The 27,281-nt window shown below is 50.5% G+C and overlaps 1 protein-coding gene across 1 annotated transcript in view; it reads left to right on the top strand.

Moving 5' to 3' along the window:
* Positions 1–27,281, top strand: part of APOLTP (apolipoprotein lipid transfer particle homolog) — a 152,373-nt gene that overhangs the window by 45,979 nt on the left and 79,113 nt on the right. The window contains exons 24-36 of the mRNA XM_088017372.1: positions 2,455–2,641; positions 3,426–3,581; positions 3,947–4,080; positions 5,228–5,386; positions 10,920–11,100; positions 15,148–15,359; positions 16,944–17,132; positions 17,563–17,702; positions 18,193–18,355; positions 18,467–18,553; positions 22,222–22,359; positions 22,451–22,570; positions 23,622–23,714. Coding sequence (XP_087873498.1) covers positions 2,455–2,641; positions 3,426–3,581; positions 3,947–4,080; positions 5,228–5,386; positions 10,920–11,100; positions 15,148–15,359; positions 16,944–17,132; positions 17,563–17,702; positions 18,193–18,355; positions 18,467–18,553; positions 22,222–22,359; positions 22,451–22,570; positions 23,622–23,714 — 1,959 coding nt within the window. The remainder of the gene's footprint in view (positions 1–2,454; positions 2,642–3,425; positions 3,582–3,946; positions 4,081–5,227; positions 5,387–10,919; positions 11,101–15,147; positions 15,360–16,943; positions 17,133–17,562; positions 17,703–18,192; positions 18,356–18,466; positions 18,554–22,221; positions 22,360–22,450; positions 22,571–23,621; positions 23,715–27,281) is intronic.

Here is a 27,281-nt window from a genome sequence, read left to right as displayed (position 1 = left end):
ATGAAAATGGCAGTTTTAGCCTTGCTCCCGCCAAGCAGGACATCCGGGCACCGGTGGCGTTGGGTCCGGCCTGTCCACCTGGGTCTCCAGGGGCTTCTCAGGTCTGCCTTTGAGACTCCACAGCCGGGGCTGGGATTTTGCTGCACAAGCACACTCTCCACTCCCAGATCCGCTTCCTTCCCCCCCGGGTGGGGAGAACACCAAGTGTCTGGGGAGAGCGCCTTCCTCCTAAAGCCCCAGCTTCTTGACTCCTGAGGCTACAGATCATTGCCAAACTCCCAGGAGCCCGCCAGCCTCCTCTGGTTGTTTGCTAAATGCCCAAGTGCTAATTGCTTCCATTTTCCTGCAGACCTTCCCACCGCTCTCCAGAGGGCTGTCTGCAGCCTGCAAACATTTGCTTTTAGACACCCTCCAGTTTCAGCTGCCTCGGATGCATAACAGCAGGATTCTGGAAATTTCCACAGCCTATTCTCAGGGGGCCATGGACAGCCCTGGGCTCAGAGGCCCGCCTTTAGTCCTCTCAGCAAGCCCGTATGAGATGAGGACACCCAGACAGAGCAGCTTGGAAATACAAAGCAGCAGATCAGATCTGGGTTCAACCCAGCTCAAAGCCTGTGAGGCTTAGGAATGGCGTGCGGGAGCGTGTGGCTTTCAGTGCTTCCTCCCAGTGTGCAGGGGTGGGGCGTCCCGAAGTCCCAGGCTGCCCAGGGAGCCCAGGTTTCCCGTCAACCTGGCTCAGTGTGACTGGTGCGCTCTTCACCTGCTAAGGGGCCTGGTTTGGATGAAATAATCCATAATCATTCTCTTCACGGGCTGCATTTGGCTAACGCCAGGCAGCCTCTGATATCGACAATGTAAAACCATCACGAAGATACCCCTTAAAGTGAGAGAAGCAGGGCAGAATGGAGAGCCTACATCTGTTTTTGTGAAAAGCAGGAGGGAGCTTGTAAGTCCGTGCTTCTGTGCACACGTGTGCCTGAATGCACATGAACATGCACACACATACACACAGTTGTATACGTCCTTCCTTCCCCAGGTCGGGGGAAGACCAAATGTCAGGGATTCTGAGAACGCCTTCCTCTTAGAGCCCCAGCTTTCTGGAGGATGCATAAGAAGCTGGGCACAGTGGCTGTCTCTGAGGGAGATGGGGAGACTAAGGAGGGCATTGAAACCTGTATTTTTCAGTGTCTTTTTTTGTTTCCAACAATTATTTATCAAGTACCTACAGTGTGCCAGGGACTGGGAAGAGAGCTCAGTGAAAGAGACACAATTTTCTCCTCTTGGAGCTCACATTGTAATGGGAGAGACAATAAATGAAATAAGCAAGTTGTACGGTGATAGGTGGGTATATGTGCTGTAGGAAAAGGAAATTTTTGAGCTGGGCACAGGGGTCTGAGATTATGTGAGAAGAAGGGTCTGGGGGTTGGCTTCAGTTTTAAATAGGATGGGAAAGGAAGCCTGTTGGAGAGGATGTGCAGAAGAGAGCCATGGGGCTCTTTGGGGGAAAGGACTTCAAGTAAAGGATGCAGCATGTGCAAAGGTCCTGAGCTGAGAATTTGCCCGGAGTATTAATAGCACAGTACTCAGCCTCGTGTGTTTGGAGCAGAATAGGAGAGGGGACAGAGAGGTGGGGGGAGAGACCACATAAGGCCTTCCAAAAGAGGAATCAGAAGACAGCAAATCGTGACTGCCAAGAAACAAAGGCAAAAACGGGATTTCGAGCGTGCCTAAAATAGTGGACAGTCTGGGAATGGTGGGGTCGGTTTTACACTTTCGGGCTGAGTGGATCAGAGGGCAGTTAGCAGAGAGGTCTGTTGGATTGGTCTACAGTTGGCAGCAGCAGTCGGGGATGACAGTTGCTGTTGCTTGTGGGTTCTCCAGAAAATCTCAAGCACCATGACGTGTGGCGTGTGTTTTGGGCTGTCCGTGTGTCCTGCCTGCCAGTATCGTCCCACGGGCAGTCCCTTTGGCCAGGTCTGCACTGCTCACTTCCAGAGAAAGCCTCAGCCTTGTTGGTCTTTGCAAGGCCTTTGACTTTTACCCTGAGGTAGACGAGTGTGCATGATCCTCTGTGTCTCAAAGGGGTCGCCCTGGTGGGGAACAGACATCAGGGCCCGGCGGGGGGAGGCCTGGGACAGCCGCGACGACGATGCGGGGGTGACACAGGTGCTGATGGCCCACGTGGTCGGATCCCAGAATATTCTGCAGGGAGAACTGGCCCAGAGCTGGCTGACGAGAGGGGGAGGGGGGTGTCCTTCACATTTACATCTGGACTTATAACAGGGACTACCTACTTTGAAAAAGGTCAAGTTGAAGAAATTGGAGAAGGACCAGCCAGGAAGGCCATTAGCTAAGCTCTGTCCTCTGTCCGGTCTCCGTTCTTATGGGTGGAGCCAGGCCTGCTGGCCGAGCCCCCCCCCCTCCCACCCCCAGGTGATGCTGGGGTCTTTTCAGGGCCGGAGCGACCTGTGGCCTGCAGCTGGGGGCGAGGCCCAGCGGTGTGAGGTCCAGCTGGAGGTGAAACTCGTGACAGCAGGGAATCCTGTGGTCCTCATGGGGAACCTCAGCCAGCAGACCGGCAGCAAGTTGGCCTTTTCCGTGTCACTGAGCAACCTGCTGAGCGACCAGGCCCACCTGTCAGGTAGGAAGAGGGACCCCCTGCTGCCACTCCCTCTTTTCAGTGGGCAAGGCTACTGGAGGGGGAGGGCTGAGTAGGCCACGTGGAGTCTCTGTTCCCTCCACCTGCCAGTATTAACATCCCACCCCGGGGAAAAGTCCAGGCTCCATATCTGCTCACAGCTTCCCTTCGGTCCCCCAGAAGCTCCCCCCAACACTGACTGCCCAAGTTGCACGGGGCATGGTTTAAACCTTAAACACATCGCCTGGCCTGGGCATGGCCGGTCTGGCAGATGCCCGCCTGGATGCCAGAGCTGGGGTGTGGCCCCCTAGCTATGCTCCTCATGGGGTGTTCTGGGAGATTTCAAGGGAACGATGTCAGGGGCTGGGGCTCCTGGCAGTTTGGGTATTGTCACGGGCCCTGCTCTACCTGCGTGACCTGGCTGAATGTCTGTGTAGCAGGAGCAAATTTCAGAAGGTGAGGTTTACCAGATGGCCTAGAAGGCACTGTCATTTCCCTTCTGTTCTGTCTTGTTTTGTTCTACTTTATTTAAACATTTTGGCTCAAACCCACAAAAGTGACTTTTGGGCCACCGACAATGGCCACCAAGTAACGCTGTGAGCACTCGGACACCAAGGTTCCTTGGCAGAGACTTGGGCACAGGTTCCGCCAGCACCCCCCATCCCCAGGCCCCCTGGGTGGTTCCCATTTCCTTGCCTTGCCTGGTGCTGGGATGGGGTGTCAGTCCCGGGGTGTGGGCCATGACCACTCCACGCCTGCCCCTCTCACTGCCTACCCCCCCATGCAGTGCGGCTGGAGAAGGCAGTGGAGGACGGGCTGCAGGTGGTGGCCCTGGGTGGCGAGCTCTCTGTGCCCGGTTTCGTGGGACTGCACCTCGTGGGCAGGCTACAGAGGCACAGCCGCCTCTGGACCAGCTCCCTGAGGATCAAGTACGGCCTTCTGGGTACGGCGCCACGTGCTGGGCTGGGGGCGAGGTGGGAGGGGGCAGGACCCGCAGCATCTCCGGGGGCTCTGGCTCTGAGGGCCAAGGTGCCACCTTGTCACCTTGTTTAGCCCTCACCACACTCTTCCTTAGCCACTGAACACCTGCCAGTTAAAAAAAAAAAAAGGTGTGTGTGTGTTTGGGGGAACATAAGCCTGTCTTTTAAAACCTCTTCCTCCATAGCTTCCAAGGAGTGACATTAAGTGGAGCAGATTGGAGCAGGGGTGGGGGGTGGCTGAGACTGGGACGGACGCTCCTCTCCCCGGAATAGGGATGGAGGGCTGCTGGCCGAGGACGGGCAGGTGTCTCTGGGTTGCCCTACACAGGTCAGGCGAGGCGGCTGGCCCAGGAGTGCAGCACCATCCAGAGGCTGCGGGCACATAGTGGCTCAGAGGTGACCTATGAGCTGGAGCTGGACCACGAGCTCCACTGCACGCAGACCCCAGCACTCAGCCACAAGGTGGGTGCCCTGGCTGGGCGGGGGTCTGGAGAGAGCCGGGAGCTCATCCTCACAGAGAAGGGTCTGCTCAAGGTCACGTATGGGAGCGGAGCTGGAATCGGAGCTTTGGTCTCAGGCTTCCGTGCATTGGTTCCGTTGGTCTTTACTGAACACCTGCTATATGTGTAGCACTTGGGGGGGAGTTGTGCGCATGGCAGCACTTGGTCTGTGCCACCCCATTGCTGGGCAGGGGCAGAGAGAGAGACAGACCAAACCAAGAGAGCCGTAAATGACCTGGGTAGTAGGGCAGAGGCTGAGCAAACAGGACAAGAAGTCTGGTTTTGGATGGGGCAATGGGGAAGGCTTCTTCAGAAAACAATTGTAAGCAGAAAATGAAAGCATGCAACAGTTCTGTTCCTATGGAAGCATGCTGCAGGCAGGGGGAATGGCAAGTGCAAAGGTCCTGGGACAGGAGGGAGAAATGGAAGGTCAGGACCTCGTAGTTCACCAGAGTGGCTGGCAGGGTGAGCAAAAGGGAGAAGCAAGCAGCTGTGCTTTTGTTTAATTTACTTAGTTCACGTTTGCCTCTTCCGCTGGATTCTTGCCCCTGTGAGTGCAGGGTCTTCTTGATTCTTTATTCTTGGGTATCTGATGTCTGGTGCTGGGCATCATATTACTTGGTACTCGGGAGAGATGTGTTCAGTGAAGGAGTAAATGAATGAGCCCATATTGCCTTGACCTGTGGTTCGGAGACAGGAGAGGGCAGCAGGACGGCAGGTGTAAAACCCTGGTCTGCTTCGAGTCTATCCAGGGAGCCAGAGGCCGCTGTGGGAGAGTAGGGGGCAGAGAGCCGTGGGGTTGGAGCCATTTTCCCATGGCAGCTGGCTTTTTCAGCCCCTTATTGGGGCGTGGACCAGGGTGAGGCCCATGAGCCACTTGCCTCAGGCTCAGCATTTAAGGGGTACCAACAGCCCAGGAGGGCAGGTGAACCATATTCGGATGCGCTGTCTTGCAAGATCAAAATCAATGCAAAGACCATTCTCCTCCTACAGAACTGTCTTCCCAGAGAAGCAAGCCTGCCTCCCCCAGGGTGGGTGGCAGTGAGGAGGCCTGGGGACGGGGCAGACAAGGCTTTCTCAGGGATCTCCCTGGTGGGGTGTGTCCCCAGGTTCAGCTGCGGCACGAGGAGGGCTTGGGCTCCCTGCACTCACAACTGGAGGCGAGCTACGGGATACGCTGGAATGACAGCAGCAATAAGAGGAAGCTCCGCATCAGCCACACCTTGCAGAACGACTCGGGTCCAGCCCTGAGCAATTACTTCATGGAGGTGAGCCCAGCCTCTGCAGAGCTTTAGCTTGCATGGTGGCATGGCAGCTGGGCATTCCCCCGCCCCATCCCTGGCCCCCCACATGTCCCTTTGGGCCTTGGTTGCAAGGATGCTGCAGGCTAAAACTCAGCTTAGCGCCCTTACCTCTCTCCCACCTCCAGTCCCCGTGTCCCCCGGGGAGTCTAAGAGTCTAATATCTGCGTGGCGTGCAGGGGTGGGTGGGGGAGGGACGCTCATCTGCAAGGATATTTGCAATGGGTTGTCTGCCAGGAGGCTTGGGAAGCACAGATTTCCAACTATATGTGCATTTGGGAAACGGCTTCACTTTCAGGTTTTACCGGAGGGTTATCTGTTTCTCTTAAGTAACATACACGTGAGTGCTTAGCTGCTGAACAGGAGATGGGCTCTTGTAAGGCATGCACTGTGTTTGTCTTTAAATTGTTTTAGAATTTTTTTAGTTGTGGTAAAATATATATAACCTAAAATTGACCATTTCTGCCATTTTTAGGTGTATGGTTCAGTGTCATTAGTTACATTCACAGTGTTGTGCAGCCGTCACCATCATCTATCCCTGGAACTTTTTCATCTTGTAAGTGTGAAACTCTGTCCCCATTCAGGAAGAACCCCCTACTCCCCACTCCCCCTGACACTTGCTATTTCCTGTTGTTTTGGATGGTAGCCATGCTAATGGGGGCGAGGGAGTACCCCATTGTGGTTTTGATGGGCATTTCCCTAACGCTGAGTGATGTTGAGATCTTTTCCACGTCCTTGTCGGCCATTGGTTTATCTTCTTTGGAGAAACGTCTATTTAAGTCCTCGGCCCATTTTTGAGTCAGGTTGTTTGCTTTGTTGTTACTATGTTGTAAGAGTTCTTGATACATTCTGGATATTAACTCCTCATCAGATACATAGTTTGCAGATATGTTCTCTCATTCTACCCATTGCCTTTTCCATCCTTTGACAGCATTCTTTGGTCCATAAAAGTTTTACCTGTGCAGGTGGTTTGACTGATCTCTTTTTACTTTTGTGGCCTGGGTTTTGAGTGTCCTATCTAGGAAATCCTCGCCACATCCAATAGTGTTCCCTCTATGCTTTCTTCTAAACGTCTTCTGGTTTCAACTCTTAACATTTAGGTCTTTGATCCATGCTGAATTAGTTTTTGTGTGTGGTGTAAGGTAAGTGTCCAGCTGCATTCTCTTGCATGTGGATATCCACTGGTCCCAGCGTCGTGTGTCGGACAGACTCTGCTTTCCCCCATGGAGGGTGCTTGGCATGCTTGTGGAGAAATCATTTGATCACAAATGTGAGAGTTTATTTTGGGGGGCCCTATTCTATTCCATTGGTCTGTATGTCTGTCTGTGTGTCCCTGCCATACTGTTTTGATTACTGTAGCTTTGTGAGACCTCCAACTTTGTGCTATTTTTCAAGATTGTTTGGGCTGTTCGGGGTCCCTTGACAGATTTTTCTGTTTCTGCCACACACACGAAAATGTCATTGTGATTTTGATAGGGATTGGGTTCGATCGGTAGGTTGCTCTGGGGAGTACTGACATCTTACCAATATTTAGTCTTTCCATCTATGAACACAGGACATCTTTCCATGTAGTCGCATCTTTAATTTCTTCTAGTAACATTTTGTAATTTCCAGCTTGCAAGTCTTTGGCCTCCTTGGTTAACTTTATTCCCAAGTACTAAATTGCTTTTAAATACCAATACTGTCTGAATAAATTCTCCTTGTGAAAAAAATGTCACACTTGAAATAAAGCTAAAATTCCTTTCTCAGTTTCCGTCTTCCATCCCGCCCCACCCCCCCCCACCAGTTACCTGGAAGAAAGAGCAGTTACGTTCTAGGGTGCTGGGAGGGAGATCTCTTTCTGTTCCTTTGTTCTATGCACCGGTCACAGGCACTTGGTTTTGTTTGGTGAGTCTTGCTGCGTGCATCCTTCAGCTACAGGTGTTGAACTTTCTTGTTACTTTGTAGAGATCTACTTTATTCTTTTAAGATTTTCTCTTTGTCTCTGAGGCTCGTAAGTTTTACTATTAGATGTCGGGGTGCTGACCTAGATCTACTCTCTTCTTTTAAACTCCTGCATCATGCTCCATCCATAGCTATGTTCTGCCTTGTTGGCCATTGCATGCTTGTGGTTTCTGGTGATGCAAGCCTGAACATCCTTGGGCACCCATCCCTGGGTACACGTGTGCCAGAGTCTCTGGGGCACACGTCATAATACATAATTTCTGGGTTTTGGAATTTGCCTAATTTTAATTTGCTGCCTTGTGACAGTTTGCCCTCCAAAATGTTCAAACCAATCACCCTTCCCTCCAGCCATGTCCATGAGGAGCAATTTCCATACTCCGGTCAATACTTGACTTTTAACATTTGAAAAGCTTTGCTGATCTGGATGGAAAGGATATCTTGCTTGAATTTGCATTTCCCCGATCACTTAATAATGCTGCACACCACCTTTTCTGTATTTTTTCTACCATTGCGTTACCCTTTCTGGGGATGGCATTTTTGTATTGACATTTGAAAAACACTAGAATTTTGACTTGATTGGTAGGAGTTCTTTATATAATTGCAGTACATGTGTTATGTTACTATTCTAAATTGTGGAAATTTCTTATTTCTGGAAATCATCTGGTCCCAAAGACTTTAGTGAAGAGATTAAAGAGTGCTTGTTTCTGCAAGCCCTCTCAAATGTGGCAGACACCATGCTAGGTTCTGGGGAGACACACGTAAGATACTATTTATCCTTAAGAAGCTGACTGTGAACAGAAGAGGGAAGGGCAGAGTGAGCAGTGATGAGCCACTTATTATTGCCAGGCTATGTTTCAGATGTGTTGTTTGTATTATTTCATTTAACCCTTGGGAAGTAACCACTGTCCTCATTCTGCTGAGGAGAAATTGCGTAAACAGACTTGTCTGGGGTTTCACAGCAATTATGTGACAGGATTGGAATTCAAATGCCAGTAGGTTTCATTGCATACCTTAGGCTCTTAACCTCTTGGCTGGACTGGATTGTGCCAGAATTAACTGACTAGAAAATAATTTACTAAATGATTAGTCAAGGGGAGAAAAGACTTCCCAGTGTCTTCTATGAGGCCAGTATCATCCTGATGCCCAAACCAAACCAGGACATCATGAGAAAAGAAAAACTAAAGACCTCTTATAAATACAGATACAAAATCCTCAAGAAAACACTACCAAACTGAATTCAGCAATATATAAATAGAATTACACAACATGACCAAAGGGGCCTTATCCCCGGAATTCAAGGTTGGTTTCACATTTGAAAATCAATCAAGGTAATATACCATATTCGTGGAGTGAAGGATGGAAACCACATGATCATCTGAAGAGAGGCAGAAAAAGTATTTGGCAAAACCCCGTAACCTTTCATGACAAAAACACCCAATTAGCAATGGAAGAGCACTTCCTCAACCTGATAAAGGCCATCAATGAAAAATCCACCGCCAACATCAAACTTAATGGTAAATGCCTAACTGCTTTCCCTCTAAGATCGGGAAGAAGCTAGGATGTCTGCTCTCACCACGTCTACTCAACATCGTACTGGAGGTTTTAGCTAGGGCAGTTAGGCAAGAAAAAAAATGCATCCAGATTGGAAAGGAAGAAGTAAAACTATTTCTGCTTACAGATGACACTGTTATATGTAGAAGACCCTAATGAATCCACAAAAAGATCTATTAGAGCTAATAAATGAGTTCCTCAAAGTTGCAGCAGACAAGATAAAAATATGAAAGTCAGTTATATTTCTCTACACTAGCAATGAAAACTGTGAAAATTAAGAAAAGAATTCCATTTGCCGTAGTGTCAAAAGATAAATACTTCAGCATAAATGTAACAAAAGAAAGTAAAACTAATACTCTGAAAACCACAAAACATTGTTTGAAAGAAATTAAGGAAAGCTGAAATAAATGGGAAGACATCCCACGTTCTTGGATCGTAAAATGAATCTTAAGATGGCAACATTTCCTAAATTCATCTACAGATTCAATAGTCCCTATCTATGCCTATCCAAACCCATGTGATCTCTTTTTGCTGAAATTGACAAGCTGATCCTAAAATTCATGTGGAATTGCAAGGGACACAGAATAGCCCAAGCCACCTTGAAAAAGAAGAACAAAGTTGGAGAACTCATTCTTTCCAATTTCAAAATTTAATACAAAGCTCTGGTAATTAAGATAGTATGGTAGTGGTATAAGGATAGACATACAGACCAATGGAGTAGAATTGGGAGTCCTGAAATAAAGCCTTATATTTACAGTTGGTTGATTTTTGACAAGGCTGCCAAGACCACTGAAGAGGGGAAAGAATAGTCTTTTCACCAAAGAGTGCTGGTACCACTGGATATCCATGTACAAAAAGAATGAAGTTGGATGCTTACCTAATACCATATATAAAAACTAATGCAAACCAGATCGTAGACCTAAATTGAAGAACTATAAAACTCTTGGAAGAAAACATAAAAGTGAATCTTTACAACCTTAGAATAGGCAAGGTTTCTGAGCTATGACACTAAAAGTATATTAACAACAAAAACTGATACATTGGGCTTCATCAAAATTTAAAAAGTTTATGCTTCCAAAGGCTCCATCAAGAAAGAGAAGTAACCCACAGAATGGAAGAAAACATCTACAAGTTTTATGTCTGATAAGGGATTTTTCCCCCCAAATATATAGATAACTCTTACAACTCAACAAGAAAAAGACAAGGGATTTGAACAGATATTTCTTCACAAAAGGTATACACGTGGTCAATAAGCACATGAAAAGATGCTCGATGTGATTAGGGAAATCAGAATCACAGTGAGATACTACTATAAACCCATGAGCAGGGGTAAAAACAAAAAAGACAGTAAGTGTTGGTGAGAATACGGAGATGTTAGACCTCTCGTATATTGGTTGGGATCACAAAGTGGTATGACGGTATGGAAAAACAGTTTGGCGTATCTTTAAAATATTAAGAACAGAGTTACCAAATGACGTAACCATTCTACTCCTAGGTACTAGAGAGAATTGAAAACCTAGGTTCACACAAACCATATGGAATAGCTGTAGAGTATTATTCATAATAGCCAAAAAGGAGAAACAACACAAATGCTCTTCAACAATGAATGGATAAATAAAATAGGATTTATCCATACAATAGAATATGGTTCAGCAATAAAAAAGAATAAAGTTCTGATACATGATATAATACACCGTGCATGAATCTTGAAATCATCATGCCACGTGAAAGAAGCCACACGCAAAAGGCCACATATTATATGATTCCACTTATACAAAATGTCCAGAATAGGCAAATCCATACTAACAGAAAGTAGATTGATGGTTTCCAGGGGGCAACGGGGAGCAACTGCTAATGGGTACAGGGTTTCTTTGGGAGTGGGCTGGGCAGTTCCTGATAACCAGGGAACTCAGGCCAACCCCTGGCTGTCGCGGTGAGCCGGTGGAATGTTCTAGGTTGGGAGTGGAGTCGTCTGATTAGCATCTTGAGCACGGGTCTCCTCCAGTTTGTGCTGCAGGTGCCTGAGAGGCAGGTGGATTACCGTATGCAGCTGTATCACTCAAGCCTTCGCCAGCCACACATGGAGAGCAGCACACACCTGAAGGTGCAGTACAATGGGCGGCTGCCCTTTGTGGCAGGCTTGCAGTGGAAGGACACGTCTCGAGCTACCCTGTGGAAGTGGGAAGGTGAGTGTCATCTCTAGACTCTTTGGCTAGGAGTTAAGATCTCTGGACCCCAGGCCTTTGCCTGGGCTGTGCCCATTACCTGGAATAACCTTTCCTTTGTGTTGGTCTGGCTGTCAAGACACAGACCTTTAATGTGTCCCATGACACAATTATATCCTGATTCCTTACCCTCATCAATAGAGCTCTACATGACTGTCCCCTGCCTGATTCTCCAGTCTTCTCTTACCCCACTTTACCTGTTGCCCATTATCCTGCAGCCCGACTGGCCTCTTTTCCATTTCTCCAAACATACCTCAGGGCCTTTGCAGTTGCTGTTTCTTCTCCCCAGAACACTCTCTCACTTTTAAGAACTGGATTTGCCATAGTTTATTCTTGAATTAATTTTATTTTTATTGCGGTAATACATAGTTTGAAAAGTAAAGTAGAAACTATGAGTTGGTAATTGTTGAAGGTGGTGAGTATTACATAGGGGCTCATCATATTATGTTCTCATGTACGTACCTGAAATCTTTAAAGGTTTATTTTTTAAAGCTAGTGTATAATAAATACAGTAATCCTCTGCTTCATGTCTTCCTATCCCAAGTTTTGCTTAAAACAGCAACCACGGTAAACTGTGTTAGCTCTTCCTTGTTAAACCCTTTGGCTCTTAAAACACTATAATGATACTGTTACGTCTTGATTTTTCTTTTTTAGGCCTTCTCCATATATTTCTAACCAGAGAGGATGAGAATTTAACTCCTAAACTCTTTTCAGATATCTATTTCCCTTCATCTCCCTAAAAGAGTTGGTCAGTGAATATTCAATATTTATTTAATTGTGACTCTGTATGTGTCCTTCATAGCTGAGATACATGGTATACTATGATTCTAACTTTATGTTTTTCCTGGAGGTATAATTGTCTTTTTCCCGTTTGACCAATTTTCTATTTTCCTCTTTATAATTATTCCCAGAATTTTTAGTGTAAGTACAAAACTTTTTCCGGATGGTCAGACACAACAGGTTACGTATCAGCTTCAGTTAGTTCTCATATGTTTCTTGGAGACCTTCTTCCTGGATCCTCTGTCTTTCTGCTCCAATGCAGACAGGTTGCACAGCTTTGGTTCCGGGGCATCCCTTCCCCGTCATCCTGGGAATTCCTTCCGCTTCTCTGGGTCACAGCCCTGTTTCTTGCCCTCATGTCATCTTCTTTCTTGGTTTACTCTTTTGTTTTGATGGAGCACATCTTCCAGCAGCTTCCTGAGAGAAGTGTATTAGTTTCCTAGGGCTGCTTTAACAATGACCACAAACTGAGTGGCTTAAAACAACAGAAATGTATTCTCTCATCAGTCCTAGAGACTAGAATTCTGAGTTCAAGCTGTCGTCAGGGCCATGCTCCCTCTGTAGCCTGGATAGAATTCTTCCCTGCCTTTTCCTAGCTCTTGATGGTGGCCATTGCTACTGGGGGTTCCTTGGCTTTATAGTGACATTGCTCTCATCTCTGTGTCTGTTGTCACATGGCTTTCTCCTGGTGTGTGTGTGTCTGTGTTTCGACTTCCCTCTTCTTAAAAGGACACCAGTCCTATTGGTTTTAGGGCCCACCCTACTCTAGTATGACCTCATCATAACTACTTATATCTGTGATGACCTCATTTCCCAAATAAGGTCATATTCTGAGATATAATGGGGGGTTGGGATTTTGTATATTTTTGAGAGACACAATTCAAACCATAATGGGATGTAAACATTTTGCACCCCTGAATGTTTCAATTGTCTTCATTCTACCTGGGTAATTTGGCCGAGTAGAGAATTTTAGTTTTCCCCTTGGGATTTTGAGGACATCGCTCCAGTGTCATTTCTGATAGTTAGGATGCTATTTCTGGGCCATCATCCTTTATATGTGCCCACTTTCTCACTCTCTGGAAGCTTTTAGGAACTTCTTTGTATTCCAAGTGTCTTCAGATCTTATTATGATGTGCCCTGGTGTACACTGACTCTCATCCATTGTACTGGGCACTTCGCTTAGACCCTTTCAACTTGGAAATGTCATTTGGGTCTGGGTACTTTGCTTGTACAGTTTCTTTGATAATCGCCTTCTTTCTGGATTCTGGAATTCCTGTTGGTCAGATCTGGGTCCTCAGAAACTGAGCCTCTAATTTTCTTTCTTTTCTCTTCTTTGTTCCATCTCCTTATCTTTTTTTGTTCTGTTTTGAGGACCTATTTCCTTAACTCCATCTGCCAGCCCTTCTACTACATTTTAATTTTGGCTATCTTGTATTTCCAAGAGCTCTTGTTTGTTCCTGAGAGTTCTTTTCTTGTACTGTCCTGCTCTGTGAACACAACTCCTCTTACTTCTCTGAAAGTAGATGTTACAGACCTGGGGGACTTTGATCTGTTCTCCCTGAGTTTCTCTTAACTTTTTTTTTTTGAATTGCCATTAGTAGCTTTCCTCAAATGTCAGACAAGACTTAGGTATGTGCTGTGTTTAAGGACTGGCCACTCAGAACTTATTTGGAAGAAGCTCTACATGTGTTTGGGGGTACACTTTGATGGGCTTCTCTGTCGAGCAGTTGAACGGGGAGCCCTGGGGTTTGTATCTGTGGATCTTTCTTTTTCATTCTGTTCTTCCGCGGAGCAGTTTTTCCGTCCCCCGTGGGAGGGGTGCAGCAGGGCAGGGCCCTGGGCTATTCTCTTCAGCATCTCCCTGTTCTCAACTGGGCAGCTCACCTTCTGTCCTCACTGTGTCTGGTTTTCCTACATCCAGGCTTCTCTGCCTCAGTTTGCCCAGACAGTAAATCTCCAGCAGGTGGGAGGTCGCCCTCCCCTTTGACGGACTCCCACCGCTTTTCATTTAGGTCTCTGCTCGATTGTCACTTCCTCATGGGAGCCTTGGCTGCCCTGGCCCGAGCCTCATCAAACCCCACCTTTATTTTTCTCCATGGCACTCAGCATTTTTTACTTGGGTCTCATTATATGTTTATTTGTTCAAGATCTGTCCCTTCTGCCATCCACTGCCTCTGGACTGCTAGTTGCATGAAGGCAGGAGCTGTGCCTGCTTGTTCACTGCGCATCCCCAGTGTCCCGAGCAATATTGGCTGAATTAGTCCTCGAATGGATTGGGGTATTCATGACAAAATACGAGACCTGCTTTCAGTGAATCATGGAAGGGCAAAAGGTTATATTGAATGTCACCTTTTTGATGATGGTGGTGAGAGTGATGGCTCTTCCTTTTTTTTTTTTTTTTAAAGATTTTATTTATTTGAGAGAGAGGGAGAGAGAGCGCATGAGCAGGGGGGAGGAGGCAGAGGGAGAGGGAGAAGCAGACTCCCCGCGGAGCAGCGAGCCCGACGCGGGGCTCGATCCCAGGACCCTGAGATGATGACCTGAGCTGAAGGCGGACGCTTAACCCACTGAGCCACCCGGGCATCCTAGTACTTACTCTTCTTAATGAGTGCTTCCTCTGTCCTGGTACCCAGTGAGCAGTCTTACTGTACCCGTTTTATAGATGATGGCAGCACAGGCTTAACGAGGCTACAGCTTGGGAAGTAAAGGCCACGTTCTTTATTACCTTTATTACCACACGCCTGTGCCCTCTCTCCAACTTCTTCGTGCATTTCTTTGGCCCAACATGTCTCTATGAAAACTTGTCAAACCTACAGAAAAGTGCAGTGGATTGTATCGTTAACACCAACATATTTTCAGCCCAAGATTCCACCGTTAACGTTTTACCCCCACATTATCTACTCCCTTACCATCCGTGTTATTTGTTGGTGCAGGTCGAAGTAAGCTGTAGACCTCTGTACATTTCACGCCTTAACTAGAGTGGAATGCACTCCAGGGTACCATTTAATGAGTTTTGACAGGTGCACACACCAGTGTCGCCCCTGTCAAGATTCAGAACATGAGCAGCGTTCTGTAAAGTTGCCTCCTGTTCCATCCCAGGCATCCTCAGTTCTGAGACATGCCCATAGGGGCTGAGATGAAGCTGCGGGGACCTCCTGGTACCTGCCAGGAGCTCTTTCCATCTTTTCATACGGGTTATACCTGCTTCTCCCTCTCTACCTCTCGCAGGAGCCTTGAACATGGATAGTCCATGGCTGACGGTCTCCGCGGCTCACAGGCTGGACTGGCCACGCCGACCCATGTTCCAGGCTGTCCTGGAGATGACACTGGGCAAGGCCTGGACCCTCAAGAACCTGGTGATGAACGTGGCCTACAGGAACCAGGGCCTCGACAGGGAGGGCAAGATCCACGTCTACACCCCGGCTACCACGTACCTCCGGGTGCGCATGCTCGGTTACGTCCTCTGCTCCGCTCCCTGCCGTTGGACTCGCGGCCCAGGAGCCTGGTTCCCTGCCATTCAGAACTTCTTGCATGCAGAGGGAGAACAGCACCCAGGCCTGATACCAGGTCACAGATGTGGGCAGTTTGGATGGCCCAGCGTTTATAGTCTTCAGAATTAGTTGCCACGTGAATTTGGGAGAGTGGACCGCCCCCCCCATCTCAGTTTCCCGTATTCTTGCTTAGCCGCTGATAGGTTAAAACATGAAAGCAGGTTGAGGGGGAACTCGGAAACAAGTAGACATCAGGCCTTTGCCAAAAACCAGCATGAAAACTTCAAGGTCGTAGGTCAGTTTCCTACCAGCTGCTGGGTGTAATTGAGTATGATTCTTTGCACCTCTTTGATCTCTGAAGCGTAACGGTTGGGAAGAAAACCAACCCGTGAAAGATGCCCCAGGTGTCCCCCGAGGGAGCCTGGCACATAGCCTCTCCCCGTGTTGGGATGACGAGTGGGACACAGCAGGAGGTCCGGGCCTGACTTGGACCCAGAAAGAGGCAGCTCTGTGGGCCCATCCTGGGGACAGCAGAGTCCCTCTGAGGCAGGGGCTGAGTGGTAGCAGGGTGGAGTCAGCCAGCCAGCTCCTGCAGACACCCCAGCCAGGGGCCCGACAGTGGCCTGTCCCGGGCCGGGGGGTGGGGACAGGGGGGTGTTGGGCAGCAGAGATGGTAGCAGGTGTCTAGATTCTGGAACTAGTTTGCAGGTGGAACCGATAGATTTGCTGGTGGGTGAGCAGTGGGAGGGAGCACAAGGCAAGACCTAAATGGCCCCAAGGTTTTGGCCCAAACAGCTGGGTAGAAGGAGGGGCCCTTCCCTGAAACGGTCAGCTGGCAATGGGGGTCCTGTAGGTTCTGGGGGGAGACCCAAGGTCAGTGACCTATGGGACAAGGTGTTATGGAATTCTAGTATGTGGCAGGGGCTTCAGTCATGCCTAAACCCTATTTTGACCCCATCACCTCCACTTGGGAGGCCCTGAGCCATGTGAACAGGGGTCAGTGGCCTACGGGGTACAGGCACCGTGCTATTCTTGATGGGGCTTGTGCCAGGGGCAGTGGGCTGGGGTGCACAGCCCTACCCAGAACTCTGGTGCTCTATCTCCCCCAGCTCTTCCCAGGGCTCTGAAGACCATAGCAATGGTGCAGGAAGAGAAGGCCACCGGCAGGTGCATGCCCCTCAGGACACAGAGACCCTGCCTGCTAATAATATTGGCCCAGTGAGATCATACTCCCTTTCCGAGCCAAAGAGGAGAGAGGGGGAAGGGATTTATCTTTTCTCATGACTGATACTTCAGATTCTCTCTCTGCTTAGGGCTGAGGGATGGAGGGAAGTTTGTCCTCTTTCCTCAAGACACTGTAGGGAACAGCAATTTCTGCCTGGACCCGTCGGGAAAGGCCTCACAGAGATGGTATCCGAGGGGTTTTGAAGGATGAGTAGGAGTTCCCTACGTGGGAATGGGGAGAAAGGGCATCCCAGGGGGAGGGCATAGGGTGTGCAAAGGCTTTGGTTGCCCTCCCCTGACTCGCCGTAGGTATCCACGGTGACAACGTTGGCCCAGAGCCTCTTCCGCAGCCGGAGTGAAGTAGAATCAGCCTGGAGCACCGCAGTGTGGAGCGAGATCCACGCAGAGAACAGCCAGGACCTTAAGACGCTTCACTGCTGGTTGAAGGGCCCCCTGCAGGAGTTGAACCTAACGGCCGCCTACAGGCATATGGAGCAGGTGGGTCCAGGCGGCCCATGCTGGAGGCTCCGCTCTTGAGAGACCCCAAATCCCTCACCTGGGATGGGAAAGCATTTAGTGCTCAGCCTATGACCTTGGGCCTTCCTGAGCTCAGTTTCTTTATCTGTAAAATGGACCCCAGCCGTATTAGCGCAGACCCTGGAGCAAAGCTCCGCCTCATGGAGCCAGAAGCCCAAGACCATTCCTCACTGGGCACCTGGGGAGGTCCAGGCATGGCGGTGTGCCCATGCGACCTTGGGGTCTGCTCTGGGGTGAGGCTGTGGTCCTGTTCAGCAGCCCCTGCTCAGGTAGTCACTCCCAGAGCGATGGGCGGGCAGGGGGAGCTGCCCCTCGGGCCCCCGGGCACCATGTTTAAGGAGCCTGGTCCCCACTGGGCCATCCCTCTCCATCGGCCTGGTCCTTGTTACAGCCCCAGAAGACTCACATGTCGCTGACGGCTCTGGTGACCAGCACCAGGGGCCAGCCTCGGGGCCTGGAGTTGGAGGGCAAGCTGGAGGAGGTGACACGGGACAGGAGCTTGTACCAGAAGCGGGGGACCTTCCTCCTCAGGTCTGTGCGGCCCCATCCCCTTATGTGCGGCATCTGTCAGGAGGGTCTGCAGTGTGGAGGGTCCCGGGGGGCAGGGTGAGCCGTGCTCACCAGACATTATCTCCTATGATCCCAACCGTGGTTGGGATTGGGGTGGGGGGCTAGTATTTGAGCCCCCATTTCCCAGTTGGGAAAACTGAGGCATGGAGAAGTCAGTGCCCAAGGTAACAGACCCCAGGTGCTTCCTGTCCTTGGGTCTCTGCTGCCAGGGGCTAGTGATGACCCCCGCCGTGCCCAGGTCACGAGGTTGTCACGAGGGCATGGCGTTATGGTGAATGGACGTAGATTGGCGAGACGCAGGGCTGATGTGTGTCCTGATGTTCTTCTCTCTGTGACGGTCTTAACCCTGCAAGCTTGTGACAGGCCCGGTCTCAGCTCCTGGGGCCCGGTTGTCCCCTGACCCTGCCAGAAGCTTTAATGGCTTTGGCCCACTCTCCCCTCTCCATGCCAGGCACGCCTTGCCTCTGCCCATCCCGCAGAGCCTCCTCCTGCAGGAGACCTTCACAGCGGATAGGCAACACCAGCGATGCTCCCTGGAAACTAGGCTCGTCCTGAACGGCCAAGAGGAGACCCTGCAGACCGTAGTCCTGGGCTACCAGGCCGGACACCCCTACGTGAGTGGGCTCTGGGACACAGCTGGGAAGGGGCCTGGGAGCAGAGGGAGGCCCCGTCTGCCACTGACCCATCTCTGTATGTGTGTGCGCGTGTATGCCCTTCCCTCCCAGGTCTGCGCAGGCCTGACCCACCCATATGACGGCAAGGCCGTCCCCAGGAACGTGGAGGGGTGCGCCGTTGCTTGGAGCCAGCACGCCGTAAGTGAGCAGAGCCCGGGGACCGGGCATACCAGCGGTCCCCGATCCAAGCTGCCATCTCCTCTGAACTGGACGAGCAGAATGCTCTCCAGCCTGGGTTTTCTGTTCCACTCTGTTCCTGCTGTTCTAGCCTACCTGATGGCTAGAGGGGGCTTTTCCAGTATGCTGGCAGAATCATGCCGCTCCTTCTCTCTGGACGAAGACCCTGGCCATGCCCCTCTGGTCTTACTGACCCTCCAGGCCACCTGAGACCACTCTGTCCCTTCTGCTGCCACCTTTCACTCAGCCTCCTTTTGGTTCCTCACCCGGCTCTTTCCTGCTCCAGGACCTTTGTGTGTTCTGTGCCTGGAGCTGTCACTCCTTCAGCTTTGCCTCCTTCCCTTGTACTCATTGATGAGGGTTCAGCTCACACGTCCTCTCTTCCAGGAAGCTTTTCATGGCCCCCAGACCACCTCCCATCCCCTGGTTACATGTCCTGCACACCCTACACTTCTGTTTCTAGCACTTCCCACAAATCTCAGTCCTATTTTGACGTGATTCTTTGACCAATCACTGTTCCCCCTGCTAGTCCATAAGATCCGTGATTGGTACCGTGTCTGCATACTTCATGTCATGGCACTTTATTTCATTACGCTTTGCAGATATTGCATTTTTTAAAATACGAATTGAAGGCTTGTGGCAACCCTGCATCCAGCAAGGGTGTCGGTACCATTTTTCCAACAGCATTTGCTCACTTTGTCTCTGTGTCGCATTTCGGTGACTCGGGCAATATTTCGCTTTTTCATTATTATCACGTTGGTTATGGTGATCTGTGATTACAACTGGCTGAGAGCTCAGACAACGGTTAGCATTTTTTTGCAATGAGGATTCTTTAGATGAAGGTATGTACTTTTCTTCTTTAGTCGTAAATGCTACTGCACGTTTAATTGACGACAGTGTAAACATAACTGGTGTGCACACTGGGAAAGCAAGAATTTCATCTGACTTGCTTGTTGCCAGACTTGCTCCCTGGTTTCTGGGGCAGTCTGGAACCAAACCCGCAATATCTCCAAGGTACGCCTCTGTTTACCATTGGAGCTGCAGGGCCTGGCGCGTCATCATCCACGCTCAATGAATCGTTGTCACCCCCGAGTTACTGAGAGTCTGTTGTGCACCTGACCCAGAGCGGGAGGCAACAACCTTTTTCTGAAAAGGAGCAGATAGTAATGATTTTCGCCTATGGGGGCCGTCAGGTCTCTGTTGCAAGTACACATTCTCGAAAGACACATTCTAGAAAACACACAAGTGAATGGGCCCGACCGTCTTCTGATAAAACTTTAGCTAAGGACTAAATGCTTGTGTGGCTCCCCCACCCCCCCGCCGACTGCCAGATTCATATGTTGAAGCCCTAATGTGAAGGTATAGGGAGGCAGGGTCTCTGGAAGTTGGTGAGGTCATGAGGCTGGAGCCCCCACGATGAGATTTCTGTCCACCTGGCGAGGGCGCAGGAAGGAGAGAGCCGCCTGCCAGCCAGGAAGAGGGCCTTCTCCAGAACCCAACCATGCTGGCGCCTTGGTCTCGGACTTCCAGCCTCCAGAACCATGAGGAATAAATTTCGGTTGTTTAAACCACCCCGTTTATGGGACTTTTGCGAGAGCAGCCTGAACTGACAAAGGCAACTTTATTTATAAACATGAGGCAGGTCTGGCTCCCTGGCCACAGCTCTCGGACCTCTGACTTAGAAGGTATTGGCATTAGTCTTCCTGAGACTGAAATTCATTTTTGCCCACGTGCCCATAGTGAATGATTCCACAGCTCTGGACCCCCGTTTCCTCCTCTATAAAACAGAGACAACAGTACCCATCTCTTAGGCCGTGGTTGTGGGGACTGAAACATAATGTAATAATCGTCCTCAGGTACTTGACACGTGCCCACTCAGACCTCATCCCAGACTCCTTTTGGATCCTTGTAGGAGTAAAAGCCCCGGGAGGTAACCCCCTTCTCCAGCAAGCATTTATTGAGCACCTACTATGTGTCAGGCCCTAGACGAAGAAGTTAGTGGGCATTTCTCCCTGGTGGAAGATACAAAGGTCTGCTGAAGGAGGGTGAAGGGGGGCCAGCTATTGAGCACTGAGACCTCTTCTTCGAGGGTCCCCACCTGCCCCACCAGTTAAACAGGGCTGTGGATGGCTCCCAGAGGCTTGGTAGCCAGAGTCCTTGGAGCTCCTGAGATGAAACAAAGGACAGAATGGCAGCCCAACACACCTGCAGAAAAACCTCCCCATGGTGTTGAGTGTTTTTTTCAAACCGGAGATTGCAGAATGGCGCCATGGGCCAGGTCCAGCCTGCAGATGTGTTTTGTTTGGCCTGCTTCGCACTTCACGTTTTTAAAAACATTGTCCACATTTAAAATCAGAAGATTCGGGGTAAAACCCAGATTTCTGCTTCTAATTAAAAAGAAATCAGAAGATCGGACACACGGGACCTAAAATCCCACCTGCGGACAAGAGGCGAGAACCAAGTCAACGGGGACCCTTGAATGGAGTTGAATTTGGCTCTCTGTTCTTTCTAAAAACCCTGTCTTTGTTTAATGACACACATTTATTTTTCTCCTCTTGGGCTTTTATTTATCCCTCTTCCATCTTGTTTCTAAAATAAAGCCACGGATTCTTCTAAAGTTATACACTGACGATAAAATTCTGCAGCAAGACATTTTTAACGTCTCCCTCAGCACAGATCAGAACAGATGGCGTACCCTCCTCCCGTGGGCTTGGCATGTGGGGGAGGCTACAAAGCTGCTGAGTGAATACGTGATGAACCATGTGTGTTAGTGTCTTGTGGCTGTTATATCACAGTACCATGAACTTGGTGGTTTAAGACAATGCAACTCACCTTACGTGATCTGGAGATCAGAAATCCAAAATGGGTTTCACTTGGCTAAAATCAGGTGTTGCCAGAGTTACATTCCTTTGGGAGGCTCCAGGAGAGAATCCATTTCCTTGCCTTTTCGAGCTACTAAAAGCCACCCATGTCTCTTGGGTCATGGTCCCTCTCTCCATCTTCAAACCCAGCAGGAGTAGCATCTTCTCTCTCTCTCTGACCCTTCTGCTTCCCTCTTATAAGAACACTTATCATTACCTTGGGCCCACCAGCTGATCCAGGATAATCTTCCCATCTGAAGATTCTTAACTGCAAAGTCCCTTTTGCCATATTTATAGGTTCCAGGGATTGAGACGTGGGCATCTTTGGGAGGGAGGGTATTATCCTTCCTGCCACACTATGTCACTTCAACCTGGCTTTGGCCTTGGGGTTGCAGGCGATCACGAGTGATTCTGCACCCTTCCAGATATTTATTGAACAGTTGCCATGTGCCAAGACCTGTGTTAAGTATGAGACATACCGCGGTGAACAAAGCAGACTAATACCAGGGCGCTCCCTTGGAGTGAGACACGGGTCCTCAGATTTGCCCCCTCAAGCCCATGCCATTAACCCTACTTTAGCATCCCCGTTTGAAAGACCCCCGTGCACCTGTCCCCACTTCCTGCCCTGTGTATGGATAGCGTGGACAGCTTTAACCCATCCATCTTGGGGCCATTTTCTTCTACCTGGTGGATTCTAAGGCTGGCTTCTGCAGGTACTTGGAGATGGGAAGTCCTCTCTCTCAGTGCCACTGGTTCTTGCTTGCCCAGGCTCAGAACAGGGAGGTTGAGGCCACTTTGAAAGTCAACCAGAAAGTCATGCTGCACCTAAAGGGTCTGCACCGTGACCAATCTCAGCATGGGGACATCTGGCACAGCCTGGCCCTGGACGCTGCTCACGCCTCCCAGGTACCTGTCCCCGGGTTGGGCGAACACCGGTCTGCAGCCTCCGAGCGGACCTCAGCTGTTGGAGGGAGTAAATGGTACTGTTTCTTTCCAGCTGAGGCTCCCCCAGGCCCTGCGTTTGGATGGGGATGTCATCTTCAGATGGGGTCCCCGGGGAGCATTTGACTGCAGCCTGGACACAAGGGCCACCATCAACCACAACATCACATCCCAGGTCAGATGGCTCAGCTCTGCCTCCTCGCTGAGGGAGGAGAGGTGTTTGGGTCAGAGGGCAGGTGTCCCTGGGCGGTGGCTGAAGAGGGGGCGGGGTGGCCGTGGCAGTGAGCGTGGGAGGACTCAGGATGCATTGGCTGTTGTAATAAAAGCCTGCTTTCCTGTGAAGGTTTACTGCCCAGTCCTGTCACAGTGCAGTGCGGCTCTGTGGCTTTGCTGCCGCATGTACAGGGGGACGGGGACAGTGGGACTCATGCAGGAGGTTTTCTTGGGCCAGCCCCTTAAGGGGGGGCAGGCCACTCCTGCTCACCTTCCACTGGCCAGAACTCATCACATGGCCCTACCCAGCTGCAAGGGAGGCTGGGAAATGTAGTTTTAGCTGTGTGTCCGGGAGGGAAAGAAAATGCAGCTTGGTGACCATGTACAGCAGCTGCTGTAGGTATATATTTGCTCGTTCCATACACGGATTGTGTCTCTGCCACATGCCGGGCTGTGCACTATGTACTGGGGATGCCCGAGCGACGGTTTCTGTCTCTGTCTCCATCTCCAGGGAGCTTTCAAGTCCGAATCTTAGCTCCACTGCTGATTGACTGTGTGACCTTGGGTAAATTATTCAACCCCACTGAATATCGGTTTTCTTGCTGTGAAATGGGGATAGTGATACCAGCCTGTGAGAGCAGGAGTGGGGGTTAAATGAGGTGACAGTTTTAAAGCTAGTAGTCCAGTGTCCGCTTCATGGTCAGGGTCAAATGGAATGCAGCCATGAACACGGGAGGCATGAGCAGGCTCCGTGGCAGGGGACATAAGGGGGGGCCAAGGTCCCAGAGTTATCTTCCCAGATCCATGTCTGGGGCCTCACTTCTCAGGCTTCCAAGTAATGCAGCCTGGGTAAGATTGGGGCTAAGAAGCATCACAGAAGGTGGTTTCGGCATGTGCTCTTGGCTTGGGCTGTGGGCAAACTCTGGGATGACCTGTTCCTCTTCGAGTGCCCAGCCAGCTACCTTCTGGAGTTCTGCATCTCCCTTCTCTGCTCCCCCTGACCCTATCAACAGGTCTCAGTCCAGCTGAACAGATCTGACTCCCACTTGGCGTTCCTCCTCCAGCTCAGACATCCCCACAGACCAAGATTTCCTCCAGACTTACAGGTACAGACGTGGTCCCTCTGGGATGACCTCGAATTGCCTGCCAAGTGCTGTCTCCGAGCGGAGCAGACAGCTTGCTGGGAGATGGGGCGGAAGGAAGGGAGGATGGAGGCCCGGGTGTGGGGCGGGGGAGGCCACACCAGGATGTTGAGCTTAGCCACACAGCCGGCCCAAGAATCAAGAACAGATGGCAGGGAGGTTTCCAAATCCATCATTTGGAAGTGATTGTCCAGGCCAGAAGGAGTTTGAGCTCCCTGGAGGTGGGGGGAACGGGTAGAAGGATCACAGTTCACCCTTGAAAATGGAGAGAGGCAGAATTGTCCTCTCAACCCTGTTCTGTATTTGGGAGAAGCCGTCTGATCCTTTTTTGACCTCGGAGTGTTTTGCCCGGCGTGGGGTGGAAACACTGAAGGGTTTAACTCTACAAGGAAATAAAGGGCAGGAAGGGGGGCCAGGCAGGAGGGCTGTGCTCTGCTGGCCCCAGTGCTGGATGCTTAGAAAACCTCACGTGTTAGCTGCTTCACCGAGCAAGCCTCGTGTCCTGTGTACACAGGAATCAGCGGACTGGGGAGATGGAGGTATAGATGGGTAGTCCCACCTGTGATGAGGCTCAGAACTTGACAGCAATTTTTAAATGCTTGCCATGTGCTCAGCCCTTGCTGGTGGCTTCAGGAACTTTAAAGGAGCCTGAGAAGAGCTTTCGATTTTGGAAACTGGTCCTCCTCAGAGGCACCTGTTTTCACGGATCAACAGCTCTGAAATCAGGATGTGTCTTCAAATTCCCACCGGTTCGTTGTTTTGTTACCAGCTTTTTCACTCTCATGGCGGTGGGGGGGAGGTCCATAAAATCACGGTGCTTCTCAGGGCCCCTGGCATCCCAGATCTGAGGGTGTGCTATCACTCTAATCGATGGTGTTAGGAGTGTTGACCACGTGCCAGGCTCTGTTCGCAACACTTTACGTGGCTCATCTCGTGGATGCCCCATGACACTGCTATGGTAGCCTTCTGCAGATAAGAATCTGACACAGAGAGAGATGACACGGCTTGTACATAGTCGGTGAGTGTGTAGGTGGAAGACCCCAGATGGGAGCCTGATGCCCCTGACTGTGCTCATCATGGGGCAGAGGTACTGAAAACCTGGATGCTGGGTCATCTCAAGGGCTCAGACTTTATCATCACTTTTTAAAAAAAAGATTGTATTTATATATTTATTTCAGAGAGAGCGAGCGCACAAGCCGAGGGGGTGTGGGAGAGGCAGAGGGAGAAGCAGGCTTCCCGCGGAGCAGGGAGCCCCAAGCGGGACTTGATCCCAGGACCCCGGGATCATGACTTGAGCCGAAGGCAGACGCTTCACGGACTGAGCCACCTAGACACCCCTATCCTTACTTTTTAAAACAGCAGGACCCTTTGTTCACCTTAGCTCTGTGGGTGAAGTGGGGCTGGGGAGCTCAGCCTTGTCAACCTCTGCCCCCCTCTTGAAGCTCCCCACAGAGCATCCACTGCAGCAAGTTTTGATACTGTAGCAACTCGCCTGGCAACTATGTGTAGTCCTTCCCCTCCTCGCTTGGCCAGCCCAGCGCTCCAAGGAGATCAAGGCCTGTTATCCGGGCATTCTTTGTTATCAAGGAGGTGCACCTGGTTGGCCGCCCCTAGAGCCCCTGACCTTGAACGCCGAACATGTTTTTTTTTTACATATCCTGCCTGATGGGAATACAGAGGGAGCACAGCATTTGTACATTCCCAGGGAGGGGGAAAGCACCTGTGGGAACGGATGCGTGTTGTCTCCCGAGCCAGATATCAGTGGTCATGAGTACAGTGTGATCACTTCGTTGTGTGGGTATCTACCTGACATCATGACCTATAGCATTTGTGGTCCCATTGTACCTCTCTGTGCACAATGGGGCCGCTTGCATAATTTGTACCTGGGACCGTACCAGGCCATCCCAAATGGCATATCCTACTGGCAGAGTCTTATTTATCTGCTCCTGTATCAGTTGGAAAACTTTCTTCTTTGTGTCTTCCCGGGAGGGGGAGCCCATATACTCTGGGAACACGTGTCAGTCCGGAGATGGGCAAAGAGGGGTTTTCCTAAGCGTAGAAGCGTTTCCAAGGGCTGAGATCGGCAGTTTGGATTCGCCAGGCAAGGCCTGCAGTTGTGATTGCGGGGGGGGTCACGACACACCCAGCAGGCGGTCTTATTCTGTATAGGAGCCAAGGTTAGCCCAATCAGTGAACAGGTTCCCCTGCACAATCTAAGGGGGAGAAGTACGCTGTTGAGTAGGCACCAGTAAAGGCAAGTCATGATTGTCTAACTGAACGTGTGAGATAACACCACCCCTGGCTGAGGTTATGTTTGCCAACACCAAAGCGTCCCCGCTCTGTTACGCAGTGGGGTGAACCTCTGTCTAACGATGCGTCATGAGGCAGTGAGGATAGTGTCCCTTTTTATATGAGGGCCGGGTTGTGTGCCTCCATTGTTTTTGGCGGAATGGGGTGGAGAAATGGGAGGTGGCTAGTTCTCCTTCTGTCCCTCTTCCCCCATGGGACCCAAACTCCATACCACGGTGGACTTGTCTGCTATTTCCAGGGTCATTTAATTATATCTCCCCCTGGAGGTAGATCTTGTGTCGGGGGCATTAAAGGTAACCTTGTGTCCCCACCTGCAGCAGAGAACATCCTTCCTGCATGCTGTGTTTGCTCGGATTCTAAGTCAGGTCCGTGAGTGAGGAGGGTATAGTCCCTGGGACGGTTGAAACGTACATGGTCACTCAATGTCCGTAGAGCTGTTGACCGGTGGCGTAGATGGGTTTGTCATCACATCTGTTGCCACAGTGGATGCGTGCGCTGCATCAGTCCAGCTGCAGCGGGAGGGAATGGTACAGGAAAATGCCAGTGGGTGTCTTGAGCTTTGGCTCCCTCCTGCACTTCACGTCCTGCAAAGTGGTGGCCTTAGTGGCTGTCAGTGTCAGTGGGCACCCCGCGAGCTGTGCACAGCTGTTCTAGGCCACCGATGGTGGCCTCACTGGGTAGCACGCTTACTGGGGCAAGCTTGCAGGGGTCCTGCATCAGCGTCCACATGCATCCGAGCAGAACGGCAGCCGCCAGAGAGAGGCAAGGGACCCATGCAGTCGACCTGCCCCTTTGCTACCTGTCCAGTGTCTCTTGGCAAAGGTCACGGTCATTCCCAGCACAGGTTGGGCGTTGTTGGCAGGTGGTTGCGATGTCTTTGTAACACAGTGGTAGACCCCGGTTCTTAGCAGTGGCCCACCAGGACTGTCGTTCTGGATGTCTCATCTTCTCGGCGAGCCAGGTGGCAATGTCTTCTGTTGGCACATCTTCCAGGAGGTGGACGCAGGCCAACTCATTAGCCTGTTGATTTCCGGCTGGGGTGTGTGCCGTGTGTGCATCTATGTGGTAAACGGTGATGTTCGTACCTCTTAGGCATCGGAGTATGTCCTTCCGTATGTCGTTGCCCTAGAGTGCGTGCCCCGTCGCCATGCCATCCTGTGCCTCCTGCTGGAGCAGCCACAGGGTCAGTCCTCTGTCACCTGTCTGTGCACAGAACAGTGG

The sequence above is a fragment of the Eumetopias jubatus genome, unplaced genomic scaffold, assembly GCF_037043125.1.
Source record: "Eumetopias jubatus isolate StellerSeaLion01/CBP00866 unplaced genomic scaffold, mEumJub1_p1.0 scaffold_12, whole genome shotgun sequence".
Taxonomy (NCBI): domain Eukaryota; kingdom Metazoa; phylum Chordata; class Mammalia; order Carnivora; family Otariidae; genus Eumetopias; species Eumetopias jubatus.
Note: the sequence above shows the minus strand (reverse complement) of the source record. Positions and strands in the feature narration are given on the sequence as shown.